Source organism: Falco peregrinus, chromosome 3 (genome assembly GCF_023634155.1).
Source record: "Falco peregrinus isolate bFalPer1 chromosome 3, bFalPer1.pri, whole genome shotgun sequence".
NCBI lineage: Eukaryota > Metazoa > Chordata > Aves > Falconiformes > Falconidae > Falco > Falco peregrinus.
The window spans coordinates 94021593-94044329 of record NC_073723.1 but is presented as its reverse complement, the minus strand read 5'-3'; the positions used below and the strand labels follow the sequence as shown (position 1 = coordinate 94044329).

The window sequence follows — 22737 nt, the reverse complement described above, 5'->3', positions numbered from 1 at the left end:
AGATAATCTGAAGTCAAAGAAATAAGGAATGAATCTATTTTTAATTGCATTTCAAGTGCAATGTCACAATTGTTGAACAACTTGAGTAAACCGAACATTACATTTATGAAACCTATCTGAAAAGCCTTTGGTTCAACTCGTTAACAGTGCTTTTTCCCATTCTATTTTTCACTAAATGCTTGTATTAAAAATGAGAACTTAATTTCAGCACCTCAAAATTCAGCTCCCACTGCTGCACAGATGCTTAGCTCTCTCTCTAGTCAGGGTTTCAGCAGATGTCCATTCAGATCAGCCTAAAGGCTCTCATTCGTTTAAAGCAGAGCTGGACAGGAGTTGCTGTAAAAGCTTTATTTGGGAATCCAATATATGCATCACTGCTACTAATGAACATTGCATAAGAAATTAAATAATAAAAAAATAACCTTTTCTGTTCAAGAATCAAGAGTCAGTTAAATGAAAACTGAAGTTGTCAGTTTTCAACAGGAGAAATAGTGTTTATGTCTAAAACTTGACATTCTGTCTATACAAGGACACAAGCTTAAATGAAAAATGGTGCTCAGTCATAGTTTCAAAACTTGTGTATGCAGTGCTGCCTAGTTGGCCACCTTACACCCTTCCTAACCTAAGACAGATTTCAAGCATTTCTTGTTGGAAAAGGCATTTGCTTTGATCACATCCATCACATCAGAAAGTTTCGTAGGTATAACCAAAGAGGTCTACTCTTAGCAACTCCTTCATGTTCAAGAACCACATTAGAAACAATGGAAAAGGAATGGTGTTACTACAGCCTTTATTACCACACCCCCAGTACCCTTTGCTATAGGTACTTGGAAGCTCACTGGGAACCTTGTGACCTGGGAGTCAGAGCAGCAGGATTTTATTCCTATGCAGTGCAAAAACATCCCTCATGGAGCCCTGAAATCCAGAACTGGAATGTGAAATGATCTCCCAGTCTGCATGCCCCTTCTCACTCAACCCCTGCCTGAAACTAAAGAGATGTGTCAGAAAGTGATGAATGAAATTCCTACCATCTTTCTTCTGCTTTGCCAGAGAAGATTTCTGCAGAGCCACTTTTAGGCATCCAATTAAAAACGATGCTGGCAGGTTTTTTTGACTGGGTCCAGACGTGTAAGAAATGGTTCTAAACTCAACTCTTGACTGAGTACAGACATAGCTGCAGGATAACACAGCCTATTAGAGTTTAAGATACAATGAGTAAAACCTGACTCCTATAAATTTACCCAGGTGTTAATGCTGCTCTTGAAAAACACTGGAGACTTTCTTCTAGTTTAAAACACTGCTGTTGGCTTACACTCCTTAATAAGGGCCCATTATCTCTGAAACATGTAAATGGGACCTACAAGTTATACTAAGAAGTAATAATCTACCTTTTTTTTTTTGCAGAAGCCCCTATTGCTTTGGTATGATTCCTTATCATAGAAGCCATTTTCTGTTGACTGAGTGAAACAGAAATCAATGACCAGATTTATTTTCTTTTTAATTCTTCCATTTCTGTGCTAGTGATTTAGACTGTTGTGTTCCCTTACTATTAACAGGATTTAGAAGCGGAAGACCCCTTCATCTCTCAAGAACTATTAACCCAAAGTCTTAGGCTAGAATTGCAAATATCTACTATGTTAGAGCAAACAAAATCTGTTTAGAAACTCTGTATCATCATTTACATTCGATCCCAAAGCACATGGGTTGCAAATACTAATAAAGAAGGAAAAAATAAAAAGTCTAGGAAAAAGCAGATAGCCTACACAGAGTGCAGTATTGATGAGCATGTTGTAAAAGGAAAAAAAGACAACCCACCGCAGAAGTTTCTAAATGACACTGTTCATTCCAACCCATTTAACCTACACAAAATGCCGAATGCACATGAACAGCAGGATTTGCAAACAATACAGACAGCTCTGCCAGCAAGTCTCATACAATCACAGTATCTGTCCCAATACAGTTAGTCTCACAGCAATACAAATTTCAGAAGGTAAAACAAAAATGAAGATAGCACTGCTAAACATTTCCAGTTTGGTTTCCTTTAGCCTGGCCTTTTTAGCAAATTTATTATATATACGTATTTATTTTTTAACGAACTCTGGTGTTATTTCCTTGATTCCAGCACTAAAATTTACCACAGGTGGATGGATAATGTATTTCTCAAAAATCCCACATGATTTTATCAAGCCTGTGTGCTGCCTCAGTCTCCCAACACACTGTTGGGCTGCAAGATGGAAAACCTTAATCTTTTCAGAACAAGTGTACTCAAGAAGACTTATAACAATTAACTGCCTAGCCAACCTCCATTAACAAGCTTTAAAATATCACTTTGTATGTTTTACAGCTGTCAATGTACACAGATTACCAAAAGACAGAAAACACGATCTACAAATATTCTACTTATATTATGAAAAATTTTCTGTAACTGTTGCTAAAGTGCATTAACTATGTTTAAAGCTTATGGGTAAAAAAAAGTGAAAGTATTTTTATAAAAAAATACTAAACTGCAACAAGTGACACTTATATACAATACTGCTGAGAAATACTCACGTGAAATTTTATAATAAACCCCCTCAATTTAAAGTTCTGCCTATTCAAATAAATACAAGTCAAATTTGAAAATGGATTTGTTTTTTCCCCGATACAGCTGTGCTCTGGTTCAGTTCAAGTTTGCAGCTTGGATTAATTCATACATATTCAGGCACACCTACCTCGTCACACTGTATTTGAACACTACTACCTTCACAGTGTTCAAGAGGTGCTGACATCTAACTTGTTAAAGGACTAGTTCCATGATACTCTGTAGCAAGCAAAGCAAGGAAGTACACCTTAAAATATGTTTAAATTGTGTTTCTGTCCAGTCCTGCTACCACAAGATAAAAAAAAAAAAGTTTGAGAGTATTACAGTAACAAGAACAAGACTACTATCACCAACTTCTTTTGTCATTAATGTTGGAAAATAGGATATATATGAGTCCAGGGCTCACAGCACCCTTAGGATACTGGGCTCCCAAGCAGCTTCATGCTTTATTATCTTTAATGTTACCATATAGCATATCATAGAATCATATCTCCTATAAGGCTTGCTAATGTCAATATCCTAATCCCAGATAAAGCACAGCACAAAGAACAAAATAAAACCTTTGTTTGAAAGGCCTTGAGGAAGCCATATATTTTAATTATGTCAAGAGAACCCTTCCATGGCACCAGATACTTTAAAGTCACACTTCCCTCCAGAGCAAGCCTCAGTGAAAGAAAATGTAGATAGAAAATTTAGAAAGAAAATTTAGATAGAGCTCAGGAAATCACATCTCAAACTATGGCACAGAGAGGATTTCTCCATCCAGTCCTTAGATAACAAAAGGCAACATCCCCTCATCTTGTATTTTGAGGCAAGATATACACATTAACTGGGAGGAAGAAGGTATACAAGTTAGGAGGAGAAAGAAAGTAAGAAAAAATCAAATCTTTATTATTCATGAAAAATAACGTGTTATGATAGCTCAAGGTCATATATGACAAACCAATCTTCAGTTAATGCCATGTCCATTACGCACAGAGAGAATCAAAATTTAAACATAATAATTGTTCTTATTTTTTCTTTAAAAACATTTGTAGAATTGATCTTTCAGCATGTTGCAAACTGCGAGTTCCATACAGGCCCAGCAGGCTCTGTCACTCAGGGTATGGAATGAGAGCAGTCAGGGGACACTGGGGTCAAGTGAATTCCTACTATTAGGTGAGGAAACAGGATTTGGTAGAATGTGCAATATGTCTTAAATGGTGTTTATAATTTAAAAAACAAACAAACATAGGGAGTCTGATAAAAGAAACTAGAATAAACATGATGTTCCTACATACTTAGCTCAAGTTTTCATCTATCCAGCAGAGTTTCTGCTTGTAGAATTAATATAATACTAAGAATATAACCTCCCACAAGAAAATGTTGACAAAATGGCAGTATCACAATAAGATACATTGGGAGTGGAAGTGGGGGGGGAATAAGAATCACAATCTATGCACGGAGGGAGAGGGACAGAAAGGAAAACAGAAAAAGCTAACCTTCATCAAACATCTTTATCTGTTCAGAACAACTTGCTTCCATAAAACTTGAAAAAGCTATTGTGCCAACATAAAAAGCAAGTAGATTTCTAAGTTCAACAAAGCTATACAAAGCTGATATTTAATTAGCTCCTCATTATCTGATAATTTTACATGTGCAATACCATATCTGTCCATTTTAGAATATTATCTTCCAAAGGGAAGAGCTGGTATAATGAACTATGCAATTTTTCACCCTGAAATTAATTAGTATAATAAAATCAAAGTTTAAACAAGTGGTTCAAAGAAAGCTACGTTTACAGCCAAAATAAGTAAGAAGACAATAAAAGTTATGTTAATACACTCAAAAATAAGAACACTCTCAATGAAGGTCTTGAACACTGTCTTGAACAGCAAACCAATTTTGAAATCATACACAAAAAAAATTAAGACACACCATTAAGTCTCTGTAATAACCCTGATAATTTGCTCTGTTTATCTGTTTTTCTCCATTTTAGATGTAGCACACATACTTCACCAGGAATCATTTCCAAAAAAACCCAAACCAAAACAAACCCAAGACAAAAGTTAAACAATTATGAAAGTCACCTGCATAAAAATAAATAAAAGGAAACAAAGAATGTATAGTGCCACAAGAAAAAAAACCAGCCAACCTGATCTTGGGCAAAACTGATCCTAGGCTACATAAGCATACCTGAAAAAGCTGATCACAGAAATACAAGGAGATACTTAATCCAGGACTTCAGACAGATGAACTTTCAAATCTTCCCAGAACAGTACTTAAAACTATTTCTTCCCTCATTCCTCTTGTGTCTTTCTGCAGAAAGTGAAACCCATCCCTATAGGAAAGCTGGAAGCTCCATTTCATAGGTTTGCATCCCCACCTTAATCCACCCTCATCCACAGTTTAAGCTAAGACACAAAACTTTATGAAGAGCCATGAACACCCATTGCCTTTAGCTTATTCTGCTACAGGGACAGGAACCTAACAGACTGGAAGATTAATGGCAGGGTTTGTAAGGCCATTAACTATTGTCTCTCCAAAGAGCTCACTGGCATTCATCAGAGCATCCTATGCTGGATTCTAATTTGTTTCAATTAAAAGTGATTGGTAAAGTAAAGAGAACCTAATTCTGCCACCTGTTCTCACACTAAACAGTAACATAACTGCTTAGGTAGCTGGACAGATTTCAAAGGGATTATGCATATACTCCCATATAAAGGTGCTAGAATTTGTCCTTCAGAAGAGTATCATCTTCTACCTATATACCTATTATTATTATCTATCTACCTTTATATCTCAAGTCTCATTATTTTCTTCATGTGAATGAGAAAACACATGAATTCTATCTGGAAAGCAAAGTCAGTTAGCACACCTGGTTTGCACACGTCTAACAGTTGCTGAAGATGAACAGATATTTTTTTATTATTAAAATGGGAAGGACTAAAAACTTGTTACAACCTCAAAAGGCAGGCAGTGCTGGTGTCAAAGAGAGATTCAGAAAACTAAATTTATTTGTAATTACATGCCCACAAGCAGAGATAATTCTCAGCTCTGCTGCCTTTGCCCATTACCTTCAGTCAGTGCTTTTGTTTCTTCTCTTCAGGCACTGGCTGAAAGACAAATTTTGGTACAGCCACCCCAGATATAAAAAAATTGAAATATAAATAAAATAAAAACAAAGTTCTGTCTACAAGTGTGAAGGCAAGTAAGAAAATTCAAGAAGGAGGTTCTGGGAAACTACAGTCCTGTCAGCCTGACCTCCGTGCCAGGAAGGTTATGGAGCAGCTCATCCTGAGTGCCATCATGCGGCACGTGCAGGACAACAGGAGGATCAGGCCCAGCCAGCGGGGGTTTGTGAAAGGCAGGTCCTGCTTCATGAACCTGATCTCCTTCTATGACAAGAGGACCTACATAGTAGATGAGGAAAGGCTGTGGATGTTGTCTGCCCGGACCTTAGTAAAGCCTTTGACACTGTCTCCCACAGCATCTCCTGGAGACTGGCTGCTGGTGGCTGCGACAGGTGTGCTCTAGGCAGGGTGAACAGCTGCTGGATGGTCGAGCCCCAAGTGTGGTGGTGAACGGAGTTACCTCCAGCTGGCAGCCGGTCACAGGTGGTGTTCCCAGGGCTCAGTGCCAGGGCCAGCTCTGTTTAATATCTTTATTGACGATCTGGTCCAGGGGATCAAGTGCACCCGCAGTCAGTTTGCTGATGACACCAAGCTGGGGGGGAGTGCTGATCTGCTGGAGGGCAGGAGGCTCTGCAGGGGGATCTGGACAGGCTGGATCAATGGGCTGAGGCCAGTGGTGTGAGGTTCAACCAGGCTCAGTGCTGGGTCCTGCACGTGGGTCACAGCAGCCCCACGCAGCGCTGCGGGCTGGGGGCAGAGTGGCTGAAAGCCGCCTGGTGGGAAAGGGCCTGGGGGTGCTGGCTGACAGGCGGCTGGGCATGAGCCGGAGTGTGCCCAGGTGGCCAAGGAGGCCAGCAGCATCCTGGCTTGTATCCAAACGGTGTGGCCAGCAGGACTAGGGCAGCGATTGTCCCCTGTGCTGGGCCCTGGTGAGGCCACACTTTGAACCCTGGGTTCAGATTTGGGCCCCTCAGTGCAACAAAGACATTGAGGTGCTGGAGCGTGTCCAGAGACGGGCAACGGAGCTGGGGAAGGGGCTGGAGCACAAGTCCTGTGAGGGGAAGCCGAGGGAACTGGGGGTGTTTAGTCTGGAGAGGAGGAGGCTGAGGGTAGACCTTATTCTCTCTACAGCTGCCTGAAAGGAGGCTGTAGGCATGGGGGTGTTGGTGTCTTCTCCCAGGTAACAAGTGGAAGGCAAGAGGAAACAGCTCAACTTGCACCAGGGGATGTTTAGGTTGGATATTGGGAAAAATTTCTTCACTGAAAGGGTGGTGAAGCATTGGAACAGACTGCCCAGGGAGGTGGTAGAATCACCACCCCTGAAGATATTTAAGATAACGCATAGATGCGGTGCTTAGGGACATGTTTTAGTGATGGACTTGGCAGTCCTGGGTTAATGGTTGGACTTTATGATCTCAAAGGTCTTTTCCAGCCTAAATGATTTTATGAAATATTGACAACTCCTCTTCCCTTAAAAATGCATCAGGAGCATAATACATTTAGAAACATGCCCCTAATCCAGTACCATTAATGCTGGCCAGAGCTCTGGGGACATAAAATTGATAGTATACAAGATGAAAAATCAAAAATTTCAAGGATCACTCAAAATTAAGTTATCAAACTCTAACATTACTACGATTCACTAGTATGGGTATATCATTTTCCTCATTTCAATGAAAATGTTGCTCCAGTTTCTTTTCTTCTCCAGAAATACTCTCTTTAGATTTCTTTGTTTCAGCTTCATATTTAAACTCTTGGGTGTTTTTTTTTTCTGGACCAAAAGTCCAACCTACCAGAACAAAAAGTCACATAAATGCATAGCATCATATAAAATGAAAATGCTTTACAACCAGGAAATTATATTCCCCCTCCCCTCATGACAGTCAGAAAACTAAACAGATAGCCTGCTTACAATCCACTTAATCCTTGCTGCTTTACACATCCATTGTAAACCAGTTTTCTTAACCTTTCTTTCCCTAAAAAAATAAAAAAAATCTGTGACCTCCACATGTCCCATTTTATTTTACCTTGGAAAAGGTGTTTTCTTACATCAGCTCCACTTCACCTTACAGCAACGTGATACTTCTACCCTCACTGATACTCTGTTCTAGGAACTGCTTTCAGGAAATAATCACACAAGATGTATTTATAATAAAATGCTTAGTGAAGTGGATTTTCAGGGAAGGACTTAAGCCACAGCTCATGACTTCAGTGGAGCTAACCCCTTGTATTGTCTGACAAGGGAGCCCATGCCCACAATGTGGTGAGTAGGAAAAGAACTGGGATGCACCTAAGCAACAGGCTGCCTTTGATTTCTCATACCTGGGAAAACCAGGGTAACCAGACAAAAACCCACAGCACCGTTGGCTATGCACAAATCCCCAAAGCTGCAAGACTGAGAATCTGGGATGAATAGCATGACCCTTACCACCATGACAAACTACACACATGCTTTTATACATATCCATATGCACATTCATATATGACAAAAATAAACTCAAGAGAAGAAAAAACTTAGCTCTAGCAGGACATCTCAGATGCAATTATGATCGTGAAATAAAGGTTGACAGTACATTTGTAATCAACCTGGCAAAATGGAAATAACAAGTCTACAAAAGACACAATGGTGGCTACCAAGAGATTCTCAGTTGCTCTTAAACAAAATATCAGTCCTTGTTTAACAGCTAAGTTTGCTTTCTAAGCTAAAATATTCAATATCCACTAAAATGAAGAAAAACAAAAAATCAAAATAACTAAATGTTAGACAGGCTAGGTGACAGCCATTGAGAAATATGATGACAGTGTAAATCACAGAGGAGGGAGAGGAATTACACAGCATGACTAAGGGGCAGAAATTACAGAGTGGGAGAAACTTTGGGAAGAGAGTGGCATAGGCTGACCATCAAGAAGCATTTAACAGCAAGATACAACATAAAGTAGAATATTTTTTCCCATGGAAAGGAAAGTTATTTAAGACTAAAACAGATAAAAACACTACAAAGTGCACCAAAGAAAGCATTTCTGAATTGATGAAGTCATGGATGAGAACACTTAATAAAGCCTGTCTTTCCTGCTTCTCATGATTAGGTTTCTGAGTAAAATTTAAGTATAACAACCAACCACACAGTGAAAATATGTTCATTTCTTGTTGGGTTCTTGTCTTGAAAAATAACTTGGATTTCCATCAGCATTAAGGTTAGAAGTGTCATTTGCATTTAATGCAACCATTACACACCAAACTACTTAAGCATCATTCATAATTTTAATCCCCTATTACTTATTCTCTTGCCTACTGCTGTAACATGGAATTATCCTTTTAATTCTGAACTTTTTTGTAGCATTTTTATTTCAGGCATTTCAAAGTACTGTACCAACACATGTGCAGTATCAACGTCTTTCAAAACTGATACGGTATATATATCAACATTTCTTGTCATTGATCCAGAAGTTACCCCACAATTGCTGAACTTAATTGTCCAGCTTCTTAGCATGATATATAATTAGCAGGGAACATAATGCCTATGAAGTCCTCCAGTGTTGCACATGGCCACAGAAAATTAGAGAATTAAAACTGAGGGCAACAAGGAAAAAAAAATGCATTGTTTCTTTCAATTTGATGTCTGTAGCATGAGAGATCATAAACCAGCAAAGGAACACCAACAGTATTCCCCTTACATGACCAAGTATTACAACAGAAAACACCATGGTTTGGGGGGGGGGGGGGGGTTTGTGTGGCGGTTTTTGGGTTTTTTTTTTGGGGGGGGGGTATTGTTTTTTGGTTTTTTTCCTATTACTACCATTCTTACAATCTTACTTTAAACAATACACAACATTCTGCAATTCAGTTCAGAAAGAGATGGGGTAACTCACAAAAAGTGACTAAGAGAGAAGTTCTGTCCCGGTTTTTTCTTCCCTCTGATCTCTTAGGTAGAATTTTCCAAAACGCACAAATAATTCAGGAGCACAGCTGAATTTGAAAAACAGAAGTTTCTCCTCCTGATTAAAATGTTCTTTTCTACAGGGAAACCAAATAAATATATATTTCTAAAAAAAAGCAGAGTTATTCAAGGCCTCCTTTTGATCCTGTGGAAGTCATACTATAGGGAATGGTTCAATTATAGTTTGTTACATTTGTGACTAAGAACCCAACATTCTTGTGATTTATAGTCCTTATTTTAAAGGTCCTTCTCTACACTGGGTAGACTCTAATTGCGTACAATGCTGTCCATCAAGAACTAGAACAGAAGAGAGAGAAACTACACCACAGCAGCAGGGAAAAGTTAGCACGTTTTCACAAACCAACAAAAAAATTAAAAGAAACTATAGTATCACAAGAATCAAATATCATTCTGACCTCCAAAGAAAAATAATGAACATGAACAGCAGTGTAGCAGGAAAGCACATGCTCTCTTTAAGTGCTGAGTGCCATATCATAAAGCTGAAATAGCGTACCACAAGGAACAATTCAGCAGCATATGACAAAACATCCAATATATACTGGAGAATAACAGCTGTTTCCTTTCACACCAGTCCACAGTTTCTGCAGGTATTTAATCCAAATTCCTTCCCCTCATTTTTATTTTTTTTTTAGCAGCTACATATTTAAAATATTAGTAACTATTCAGATAGTGATATTACATAATTATCAAATGACATATCATTATCAAAGTCCTTATTTACCCCAAGAAATGCAGAAAGGCAAGGCACGGGCCACTCTCCTTCCTCAGACCAAATGCCAAAAGCAGACTTCTGTACAAATGAACATCCACCAGCCCCCTTCAACAATGATTATATGTATTACTGCAGGTAAGGAAACCATCTCCATAAAATGTAGCAATAAAACAGCACTGAGTTTTAAACCAGAGAAGTTTGGGAGGGGTGAAATCATCCCATGTCTTGATTGGTCCTAGCCTGGTATCTTAAGTTAAATTCAGGTGTGGATTCTTCCCTGGGAATGAGGAGGCAGTTAATAAAGTGATCATCACTGTCTCCCCACACATGGGCTCCATCATCACAGGATAACAGTGGTCATTTGGGCTATGTCAGTCCTTCAAATTCTCTGCAGGCTTGTAGTGATGCACTTAAACAGAAGTCTAGCAGAAACACATGTACCCCAGTCACAGCAGAGGCAATGTCCACCTACTGCAGAATGACAGGACTTCTGAGACCCAATCCATTGTTTCCCAGAAAATACAGTAACAAAATACACTAAAAAATAATTTTGCCAGTCAATAGCACCAATCCAACTGCACAAACAGGACAAGTTTCTGCTAAAATTTGTTCTTCCTTCCCTGAGTGTAATAAAGGTTAATCCAAAAAAAGGGAGACAAGAGCAAGGACTTTTTCCTTTGTTATGTTAACTTTGCATTTGATAGTACATTACATGTGCTTATTCTAAACATAAGAGGTTCCCGTGCTTCTTTAAGAGAAAAACTATGGTTATCTAACAAAAATAATAATTTAAAAAAAGTATCACAACAACTGTCAGGGGGATTTAGGAACAAGACTAGCAACTGAGGCTACTTCAAAATAATTTGTAATTACTGAGCAAATATTAAATCAGTAGTGTTCTTGTAAACAAAGTTTGCTTAATCCCTTTTTCTTTCTTCCAAATTACTCACTCATCATTTAGAGCTGAAGACTCAAGCATCAAAACTATTTCTCACAATAACAGAGAGGGCTGTTGTAAAATTAGATAGAATAACTGCCACACTCATCAACAGAATGATTTTATGTAACTTCACTGAACTCTCAAAGCTAGGTTTTGCTCTGTACATGATGAATCCGTATCTTTCAAGCTGTCTGAAGCTCATGAGCAAAACAAAGGGCAGGGTTGCCGCTGCTGCTTTCAAGGAAGATGATAAATCTGCAGACACAAACCAAGAGTTCAGCCTTAACACGTATTAAGTGCCCCAGCCACCAACAGCTGCTAAGATAGGGGAGCACAGTACCTTAGACCGACTCCACTTCCTGTGTGGCAATCTGCATCAACAATATGGCTTGGGCTACAAGGAGAATTCGTTTGGCTCCACAGGCAACTGAAGAGCATGCCTACTTTGTATTTTCCTATTTTGGCTTTCTGACTGCCAAAAGCTAGCCCAAAACACGTGTTTTGTAACATACAAGGGAAGGCCTCAAAAGCATGACACTTACTGTTTCAGTTGCTTACCTTTTTCTACAAAAATATAACATTTCTAGTTTTGGTTTTGATAAAGAGAATAGCTAAGAACGTTGCTATGTATGGAAAATTCCAGTTTCCTGACCCTAAAAAGGCTGCTAAAACATAGCACACTTGTAAAGATAAGTTCAACTTAAACGCTTGTGTGTCTATACTACTTACATCCAGAAACACGGTATTTATATTCATGACACAGAACTATTTCAGTGCTATGCAATAAACTGTAAATTGCATCTGATGTACAACTGGCACAAACAATACTACTCAAAGTGCATATACAGTAAGTTCAATTAGTAGCAGCAATTGAACCACTTTTGCCAGAGACATGTTTACTGCGGAGAAAGAAGGAACCATGTAAGGATTATAAATAAGTCATATTATTGATAATATTTTAAAATCAGTATTAAGTACAGCTAGGGCATCATACCTGTAAGTTACAAAGTCACATTTATTCTGCAATGGCAAAACTTTCAGCAGAAGATGCTAGTATGTGCTGTTTCCAGCAGCAACAGGATCAGGATGCCTCTGGCATGCGCAACAAAAGAAGCACTTAAGTAGAAAAAGAGCTCCAGCCTCACAGGAGAGAAGAACAAAGACCAAGAACAGGCAGAACCTACTCTTTAAATGGTTCAGGTAACCAGTTGTTCTGTGCACTGCACGGCACAAAGGCACAGTGTACACTCATTCCTGCCTGGGTACTGCCCTCTTCGAGGCCAGTTTCCACACATGCGGGCCTATGTGTTAGATTCACCCAACACAGCCACTTGTTTTCTGAAAACCTGCACAAATGGGGAACCTTAGAGGAGGACACTGATAAAACCCATATGGTCAGTCCTCAGGGCTGTGGAAAAAGTAAGAAAATAGTAAGTATTTAAATAGACACTTCCCATTGAAAATAAAAGCACAGAGACAGCAAATGCTTGCTAAGCTCCATCAGACCCTCACTACTTAAAACAGTACTGAAACTGTAACTACACAGGTCAAGTTAGTTTAAATAACAGAATTCCACATACAGCAGGATACAGAGAGCGGCACAGCACACCCATGACAGTATCACACCGGGCCCTGGCACACCGGCACCGAGGAAGGCTCGCTGCAGACCCGCACCGCCATTTCGATGCCACCACCAGGCACACATCACCTGTTGCTCTTTCCAGGCCCCGTCCCAGCGCCGCCCTGCCAGCACCCACCTCCCCACGCCACAACCACGGGTGCACACAACCACGCCACCATCACCGACCAGTTTATTAGCACGATGGTTTGCCTTCCCCTGTGACCCGGCCCTTCCAGCCCATTCCCCACCCCGCCAGCGCTGGGGCCAGGCACAGCGGCCCGGACCGAGCCCGGCAGCCCCCCCCCTCCTGGGGACGCGGCGGCAGCGCTCCAGGGCAGGCCAAGGCTTGAGCAGCGACCTCGCAGCGGAGGGTAAGGGAGGGAGGCCCGGCGGAGCCGCCACATCTGCGGCAACGGACGGGGCCGACCCGGCGGCCCCGGGCCCTCCGCACGGACAGGCCACCCACCGCCCCTCAGGGCCCCCCCAGGCGGGAAGAGCCTTTTCCCCCTGCGGCGCGCAGGACACGGCCTCGCCCCCGCCCCGGGCCTGGCCTGGCCCAGGCCGCGCAGCAGCCGCTGCCCCTCGGCCCCGCGGGCCGCGCCGCTACTCACCGCCGGGCCGTGCGCTCCCGCTCCTGGCGCGGCTGCCCCCGCCCCTGCCTGCCCGCCGCGGAGGCGCGCAGAGAGGCCGGCGCGGGTGGCGGGAGGCGGCTCCAGGGGCCGGCACGGCCTCGGGCGCTCCGGGCGGGGAAAGGGGCCTCGCCGCGGGAGGACCCGCCTGGTGTTGACAACATGGCAGCATCCAGCCGGGCCCAGGTGCTGCGGTTGTACCGGGCCCTGCTGCGGGAGAGCCAGCGCTTCAGCGGCTACAACTACAGGTGCGCTGCCGGCCCGGGTGGGGATGGGCTGCGGGGCGGGCAGCGGCCCCGGCCCCGCTTCTCCCCGCGAGGGCGCGGGGGTGGCTGCGGGGGGTGAAACAGCGGCGGCGTTTAGGCCTGGCGGGGGCTCGCTTTTGGCGGGCGTGGGGGAGCCGTGACTGCCGGGCACCCCGGGGGTGGCGGGCGGCCGCCCAGGCCCAGCCGTGCCTGGGGGGCGGCAGCGAGGGCCCGGCCCGGCTGCGGCGGCAGCCCGCGGGGGTCGGGGCGCAGGGCAGGGGCAGCCCTCGGTCCCCGTGCCTGGCCCCGGGCTGCCTCAAGCACCGGGCGATGGGCCCTCCCTGTTGTAGGAGAGGGGGCTGGGACGGAGATTGTCCCAGCCTGAAAAAGCTGGTGTCTGGTGTGGACGCAGCCCTTCAGTGGTGAGGGGGAGCGGGGGCCAGGTTGTGGCCCTGGTTGTGCTGGAGGAGGCTGGCTTCCCTGCCCAACCCTGGCACCCTGGCCGTCCGAGCTCAGGGTGCTGTGTGTGACGAGGGAGCAGGCATTGCTCATCTCGCCATGCGCTGTGCCGCGCTGCGTGGCAGGCTGCCTTCTCTGGCAGCTGGCAAAAGGCATGCACCGTTTTCTGGTAAACGTTTTCTGCCTGCGTGCTACAGGTATAGGCCTGGTCTCCGCTAAATAGCTGCTATGCTCACAGGGGGTGCCTCCCCACCAGCACTGGCAAAATTGTGTTACCCACTGGTAGTTTATTCACTTCACTGCTCAGTTGGACCCACAGGCAGAGTCATGTGAGCTACTTTTGCTGTGAATCATCTCTAGCCTGGCAAGAGCTGGGAACAGAAGCCTTTGAACTTGCATAACTGTGGTGAGCTCTGCACTCTTCAAGGCATAAGTATTCCCCAAACCTTCTGTGTGATGGAGTGCCCTTAAAAGAAAGTCTGTGGGGCTGAAACAGAGCTGAATCTAATAAACACTGCTAACTCCACATAGCAGCATGTATGTGCGTCGTGTTCCCTTCCTCCTCCTTTTGATCCCCTGCTATCAAGGTTTCGTCGTGCTCTTCGCTGTCCTGAGTATCCCAGCTTGCCATTATTCTGGCTAACAGAGAGGACTGTACGTAATGGGGATGGCTTGAGGCCTGTGAGATGTACAGTTGGTGAACACTCAAATGTAGCTCCTGGCTGGGCCACAGCATGTTTTCAGCAATGGGTTTGTGGTGGGGGGTGATCAGTGAGGAAGCTGACTCTGTCCACAACGGTGTGAGGAGGCAAGCCAGCACCACCTCACATTGGTTGCACCAGTAATTGGTGACAGCAGCCTCACAGACCACATGTGGACCGCTTTGCCCAGCCCCTTGCTGATGGAGCACGGGGAACTTGGGAAATCGCTTTCATTGCTTCTCTGTAAACCATATCTGGGACCCAGCCCACCTCCCCAGGTCCCTCAGAAATGAAGTATGTACCTGCAGGTGTCTTGGTTGTATGGAAATTTTGGCATGCAGCTCAAATCAAGGCTAACTATCGGGCAATGGTGCACTGATGAGTTCTCTGCTTAATGCAGCATAAAGCTTTTCATTCTGTTTCTTTTACTGGTTTTTGCACTAGCAAGTTTGGAAGGATGGAACTCGGTAAGGTATATGTTTACCTAGGCTATCTGATTTTTTTGGACACCTATCACGGTGCAAGTTTTCCTTTTCCTTAAAGGAAACATCTCAGTTTTTGATGGGCCTATCCTTAGATAAAATCAGCAACTGTATAAAATCTTGTGGTGTATACGCATTTGTGAGCACTAAAAGCAATAGCAGTTTCTAGCAGGAAACAATCAGCAGCTATTATATCTAGGGGTCTGTTGGGATCACAACAATTCTGCCTTGGTGTTTATGCCACACCAGTAGTTAAAATGGAGACGCTGCTAGCTTCTTTGGTGCCACGATAAGCAGTCCTGCTATGTCCTTGGGGCTGCTGTAATGTGATATGGTACTACCCCGGAGTAAACCGAGTGACTTTGTAAAGAACCAGCTTGTAGGCAAGTAGAAACTGTTAAAGGTTAATCTTATTGATTCGTTATTTCGGTTAGAGAATTTCAGACATTTATTATTGCAAACAGTATGTATTTGTAAGTGTACACCTGGAATATGATCAGCTGGTTATTGTCTCCTTATTTGCTGCTGTGCTTTTTCTCAAATGTGTGCATATAGACTGTGATGGAAAATTCAATATTTTTGTTTTGTGACTTAACTAGTAAATGTATTATATATGTCACCTGGTAGTACCAAATTTTCTTACATCGTGCAAAAGGACTTTTAGTGCCATAACTGTGAAGAATAACATTTGTGTCTTAAAGTAACTGGGGTCATCGCTGACAGCCTTCAGAATAACAAGACACAGGAGCGTCTCCAGGGTCCTGCAATAAATGTTATGGAGTGTTTGGAGGCCCAGATGTATAGGCCAGGTTTTAACAGCAGGGAGAGAGAATTTAGTAGACTGTAAGTAATTTCATGTCTGCCCTTTTGCCCTGTTACCCATGCAGACAGCCTGAGGAAGGAAGAGTGCTTCGTACTGGAGGAAAATCAATACGTGAAGAGCAAAGATGTTAGGTTTTGAGTCGAAAAAGGGGTTCTTAATGAGCATACTGTTTTCTTCTGCTTGGTTGCCAAAAAGTACATCCTCTGACAGTTTGTAACATGTCTGGAGTACAGTCCCAACTAAATTGATGTAAGGGATAATTTCTAAACAGAATTTCATTTGTAATTTAAATAGTGGGTTCATGTTGGGTCTCTTTTTTGGTGCAGAAAACAAAAGAATTTATAAACTTGTGAAAGCTGTTATAAACACATCTAGTAGCAAATAAGGATAATAGGAACTTTAAAGTTTGTTTAATGTGACTGAAGCTCAGTGGTCAAAACACATGGAAATATGGTGAAGAGGGTTTTCTCTGGACGGCTAGCACAGGACTAGAGCGGGTCACCCTGAGGGATTATGACATCTCTGTTTTTGAAGGTTTTCCTGACAAGTTTAACCAAACAGCACCATGGCTGACCTACCCGTGTTGCAGGTCGGCCTGCTTCAAGTGGGAGGTTGGCTTTGATAAGCTCCAGAGATTCTAGCTAACCAATATTGATTTTCAGGTCCCTGGCCTTTCTTGGCCTGTAAAGATTGTAACAGTGGCTAATAAGTTCTGGGAAACATAATATGACGTGCTTATGGCTGGTCTCCTTTCTAAGTTTTTGATTTCTAGTTGTTAGGAGCAATGTCAGAAGCTTTAAGTCTCTCTCTTGGAATTTTTCTGCAAATAGTTTCTTTGCTGGTTTAAGGTATTTCTTGATTTATTATATACTTACTTCAGTTATCCATTATGTTCTCTGTTAACTGGTAGATGTTGTGGTTTGATCTATAGATACATTTTTTCTTGTCTGTGTAAATCACATTTTAATGGAATTTGTTTTTTCTATTAGAATGTGCAATATTATTTGATTTAATTAATGAAACTACCCAGCATATAGAAGGATCAGGGAAGAAAATTTGTCAAAACAGGCTTTGCATTGGAAACAATTTAATTGAATGCATGCAGTTTCATCTGAGTCATTTCTTCAAGGTTTTAGAACTAGTAAATCTGATTTTTGCAAATCTCTGCTAACCTAAGAACAAAACCGAGCAAAGTTAAGCTGTTTTTTCAGTGCCAGCTGCTTTAAACAACTTAACTGTTGATCTGATTTTATGGAGTCGTAGAACAGCCCAGGTTGGAAGGGACTTCCAAAGATCATCTGGTCCAGCCTTTCATGGGAAGGGGAGCCTAGGTGACATTATGTAGCACCCTGTCCAGTCATGTCTTGAAAACCTCCAATGACTGGGCCTCCATCACGCCCCTAGGAAGGTTATTCCAGTGACAGGTTGTTCTCACTGTAAAAAAACTTCTTTCTTGTGTCCAGACGAAACATCTTCCAATGCAACTTGTAGCCATTGTCCCTTGTTCTTTCCATGTGGCTCCTTGTGAAGAGAGAGCCTCTGTCCTCTTTATAGCTGCCCTTTAAGTACTGGAAAGCTGTGATGAGACCTCCCGAGTCTTGTGTTTAGCTTGTCCACCAGGACCTCATCTCTTTTGGGAAGGTTGCTCCCCAGCCACACATGCGCTAGCCTGCGCTGGACTCTAGTTTAATGTTCTCACAGGTGCAGGCCCTTGCACTTTGTTAAACTTTCTACACATTTTGATTTAGTCTTTCTCTGAAAGGTTTTATCAACATGTAGAAAAATTTCATTTAACAAATCTTGATGTTCTTACAATAAATGTGAGCTTTTTTTGTTTTAAATGAAAGCTTAGGAAGTAAAAATTCAGGGATTCCACTGTACAGGGCAGAGTATGTTCTTAAGGTGTGTTTAATCTTTTGGCATTGAAGATGATGCTCTGAAAAAAAAGGTTTGTGATTCCTGTGTTTTTGCACTAAGCTTAGTATCTGAATTTAATGTAAAAGTTTGGTGAAACGAAGTTTTAACATTAGAGCTTAACATTACTACAGTTTGAGGTCTTGTGCATGCATGAGATCAGAGCAAAGGATAATTATAATCACTAAAATAAAATGCTTGCTTATTTTTTCTTCATGGCAATGAGTGACTATTCCCATAAGTCCAGATGGGTCTGAAAAAAGAAAAAAAGGGGGGAAAAAAAAAAGGCGTTGTTCATAGTCCGTGTCATTAAATTTGGCACAGATTGCCATGTATTCTGTGTGTGTAGAGGTGGTAACTCTTACTGATACACATTTAAAAAAGCGCTGACCTGTGTTTAAGAAAATACTTGAAAATACTTCAGCTGATGGTCATTGCTGAGTATGCAAAACATACTCTGCTTTTTGCAAACAGGAAAATGGAAGAAGGCACAATGTCAGATGCCAGCTGCTGTTATGCAAAGATCAATCATGACTCCTGATTAAACACAAAAATAAACCGAGCCATGTTTGGACAAGGGGTCTGGTTTATCAGTGCAACATTTCTCATTGTTTCTGTTGCTGTTCCACAATGTCAGTCTTTTCCATTTTGAGACTTCTTGCTAACTGCTATCCAAATTAACATCTTGCTCAAATAGTCAGTGTGCTGATCAACATTTTAGAATAAGGTGAGGACATAGCAGTATATTGGCATGTGCTTTGTTATTTTAATTTTTCTGCATGCTTAATGGCAAGATTCTTAGATGCTCTGGAAAAAGATCTGAAACTGTTACAGGATACTGTTTGAACATGAATTTAACAGGAAGTATTAAAAACAAAAATTTAAATGTGTACATCCTCTCATTTCCCGGATGGAATTCCAATTCTTTATTTTTTAAGAAGCAACATAAAAAGTCATTTCATGTCTGTATTAAATCCTACCACAGCTTTCTGCTACCTTTGTTTTTATTTATCTTCCAGGTGTTTATGTTTTTCTAACAAGCTCATTTTATTGCCATCTGTAGTGTCAGAGTTGTTATTAGTTGTTTGAGAATTAATGCAACCTTTTTTCTTCTTCCCTGGCAGCTGGGCACAGACGCTGCATCTAGCCCCCTAATACCTGGTGTCATTTGGAATGAAGTGGACTTTTGGTGGAGCGTGAATGCACAATCACATTATTGTAGTTGTTTCTTTATTCCATTCCTACATATAAAACCTGGAAGCTTTCTTACATGTTGCAAATTGATTCAGTATATAGGACCTTTATTGGTCCTCTTGCACTGTACCTATTGTAGAAACTTGTATGTGTGGTTATATGGGGTAAAATCGTTGTCCTTGGATGAAATTTTGTGTTGTCCATTTAATAAACTAACTTTTCTGATGTTGCTTTGCATGTCAGTCTAGCCTATAGTCCACTCCTCTGGGAAAGAGCGCTGGTAAGAGCTAATCAACTAGGTCGACTTGGCAGGCTGCAAGGATGTGCTGCTCATGGGCTATGGGCTTGAGGGGTTTATGCTCTTGGATTTCGGCAGAGGCTTCTTCGGGCCATGCCAGGTGAGCCTGGGCAAAGAAGGGAAGCTGTTTAGAAGGTGACTTCTACTGCTGTGACAGCAGGAAAGAGGATGTCCAGGAGTAAGCTATTACTGCCATAGCAATTCAGGCTGCCTGCTTCTGCGTGGCACCCGTCTCAGTGGTTCCTCAGGGAGCCAGGGAAGGAGCAGGCTATGGGAGTAGTGAGAAAACAGGTGCCAGTTCGGAATGTTCACGAGAGCACCTGGATTTCTGCGCAAGGATAGGTTGAGTTGACCTCTAGTTGCATAATGTCCTGTTCTTCAAGGAGGCATAACGCTTTTAAGATTCTGCTAGCAACTCTTTCAACAACATAATTCACGCCAAGTAAAATTTTAAAGAAACACGCTTTTTCAAAAAGGGTTTCTTTCTCTTCCTTCCAACATACCTTATTTGGTCACTTGAATCAAAAAATCATACTTTGCTTTTAGTCTCTGGTATATAGAATCTGATCACTGGTTCTTTTTGCACTTTTATGTCTCAGGTAATTTAGTAACCACATTAAAATTTTACATGTGACAGTTATCCAAGCTGAATAAGCCTTTTTCTCTCTGGTTCTCCTGATGGAGTTTGTGATTGACAAGGTCTGCCAGCAGGTTGTCAGTTCTTGGTGCTATGTTTCTGCATGTTGGGGAGGAAAAAAAGACTAAATGGTGATTTATTATTTTGTTTTAAATCCAAAACGATAATGAGAAAACAGAGACATGCCATGTTATAGAAAGTACTGTGTTCTGTCCAAAGTGGCAGTTTGTAGCTGACTTAAGAAATGCAGGAAAAAATAAAATGGTCAATTCAGTCCACCAGAGCTGTCTGACTTCTCTGCAGGAGTAAGGTGACTGAACTGCAGATTTACAGCATCTGTTTTTTCCTTGGCTGTGCAAAGAAAGCGAGTAACTTATTTTTCCTTCTCTCTCCATAATTGCTGGCTGTTCTGAGTGATAATAAAGTTAGGAGGGTTTTTTGAGTTAATTTCCCACATGATGAGTACGTGGCTATCTCTGTAATCTAGTTGTAAAGTACAAAAAAGTCAGGGCTGCAAGCAGCTGTGATATTCCTGAGCCCTGAGGTGCAGGGTAGGTTCCATCCTGTGGTGCTGCAGACACTCGGTTTGGCCTGGCAGCTGCATAACCCAAAATCTTGGGCAAATGGACACTGCACATGTGCAGATCAGTTTGGTAAACATTCATACACGTTTGTGGTTGGCCTTATTAGTATCTCTTTCTTGGGGGAGTTTTAATTTTGGCCATGCTGTCAGTGACCATATACCATGCAGATATTTTCCTATTATGTTATTTTAGGATCTTTTTTATATATTGCCTTATTCTATCGGAGTCATGTATGGTTGAATAAAGATGTCGATATTTTAAGAGCTCTGGATGGTGCTCAATCTGATGATTAGGGTGGGAACTGAGAATGTAAAGGACTGAGATGATTATACTCTGAATTGTAGTAAAACATCAAAATGCATGCACTTTTGCAGAAAATCTAAAGCCATAAGAATATGATTTTGGACTGTTAGACTTTGGATCTGACAGTACTGAAGTATTTCCATTTGACTTCAGTATTCTATATATAAAATATTTTGGAAAGACAGCTAAAGCATTCTGTTCCAAAAATGTCAAAACATGATGATTAGATACCATCAGAACATACTTCTCTGAAAAGAAATTTTAAACCAAATGGAAACAATTTTGCCAGATGTTTTGATTTTTTGGTGGTCCTGTTGATCATTTCCATTAGGAGTTGTTTTCCTAGGTTCCAATATACAACAGTGGCTGTCATCTTCCAAATACATTCACTTTATCCTGATGAAATTATGCTCTTTGTAAACAATAAAAGCATATCTACACATTGGTTTGATGTGATTTTCTTTACTTCCTTTTTTTTTTTGACAGAGGAGAGTTTTGAATAGAAATAACTTGGAGATAGAGTTGGAGGACATACATAGCACACAGAGTTCTGGAAAAACTGAAATTTTATAGTTGGAAGATGAATGAGTGGAGGTTTTCTCAAAAGACAGATTAATGGACTTTTTTATTATTTTAGTAAAGGCACCCAAATTGAGTGTATCTGATGTGGTTGTTGTCCAAGACATTATTTGTGTTCTTTGTATAGCACAGTAGAACAGGGTTGTTTTTCTTTTTATGTAAGATTTAATTACCAGTAGAATTTGTGTGAGAATTAATGAGAGTAATAGAGCAATTACTGCCTCTGGCAGTGATTCATGCCAATAGGCATATGCATAGGATTTCTGGTAAGTGCTTTGTAATGTGGTAATAGTTGTTAAGTATTGAAATGCTGTCCTACCTCACCTTCTTTCCTTACTCTTAAATGTGGCTTTAACATATAGTTCCTCACTGTATCCTTCTGTATGTTGCATGATGACCTTATAACATCAAGACTTACTCAAGACGCAATAGACACAGACTGTTATTTCAAGTGTTCTTTAGAAGATCAACGTTCTGCATTTCAAAAAAGTCAAAGTAATTTTGGAAAAAAAAAAAAAAAACCCAAACAAAAAAACCCCAAAAATCCAACCAAAACACCAAAACCAACCTGCAGGCAATCAGGCAATATTTAGAACCGCTTGCTGCAGCAACAGATAGCAAGGGTGCTGTCTGAACTACCTCTTTGATAAAGCCCTTCCCATGGTTTTCTGACCAAGAAAGTACAGTCCTAGATTGCATGTGGTTGTCTGCTTTTCTAAGAAAAATGGGCATGAAAGAAAACTCTTGGTAGCTTGCTTGCACGTGTGAATACTTGAGCCAGCTGTTCCATGACTGTTTTGCACAGAACTCGGTACAGAGGATGTCCTCGGTGAGGAATATTTTGGGGGATTCTTCTTGATATTCTTTCTTCAGAATGAAGATTACACAAATCATATAGACAATATTCTGGCTAGGGTGGCATTATGGAAAATGTCCCTCTTCCCTTACCTTTTTTTTCTCCTT

General features: G+C 41.6%; 2 protein-coding genes across 10 annotated transcripts in view; one reads left to right on the top strand and one right to left on the bottom strand.

Moving 5' to 3' along the window:
* Positions 1 to 13669, bottom strand: part of FARS2 (phenylalanyl-tRNA synthetase 2, mitochondrial) — a 249547-nt gene extending 235878 nt beyond the window's left edge. For 2 of the 5 annotated variants that reach the window (XM_055800779.1, XM_055800783.1), the window contains exon 1: positions 13538 to 13662. The gene's annotated coding sequence lies outside the window, so the exon portion shown is untranslated. Of the gene's footprint in view, positions 1 to 12489; positions 13153 to 13537 lie in introns of those variants that run through there. The other 3 variants (XM_055800781.1, XM_055800780.1, XM_055800782.1) reach the window with 3 other exon arrangements.
* Positions 13579 to 22737, top strand: part of LYRM4 (LYR motif containing 4) — a 91977-nt gene continuing 82818 nt past the window's right edge. For 3 of the 5 annotated variants that reach the window (XR_008746684.1, XR_008746683.1, XM_055800785.1), the window contains exon 1: positions 13579 to 13803. Coding sequence is in view for 3 of the 5 variants with exons in the window: in XM_055800785.1 (XP_055656760.1) it covers positions 13718 to 13803 (86 nt within the window). In the remaining 2 variants the exon portion in view is untranslated. The remainder of the gene's footprint in view (positions 13804 to 22737) is intronic. The other 2 variants (XM_055800786.1, XM_055800787.1) reach the window with 2 other exon arrangements.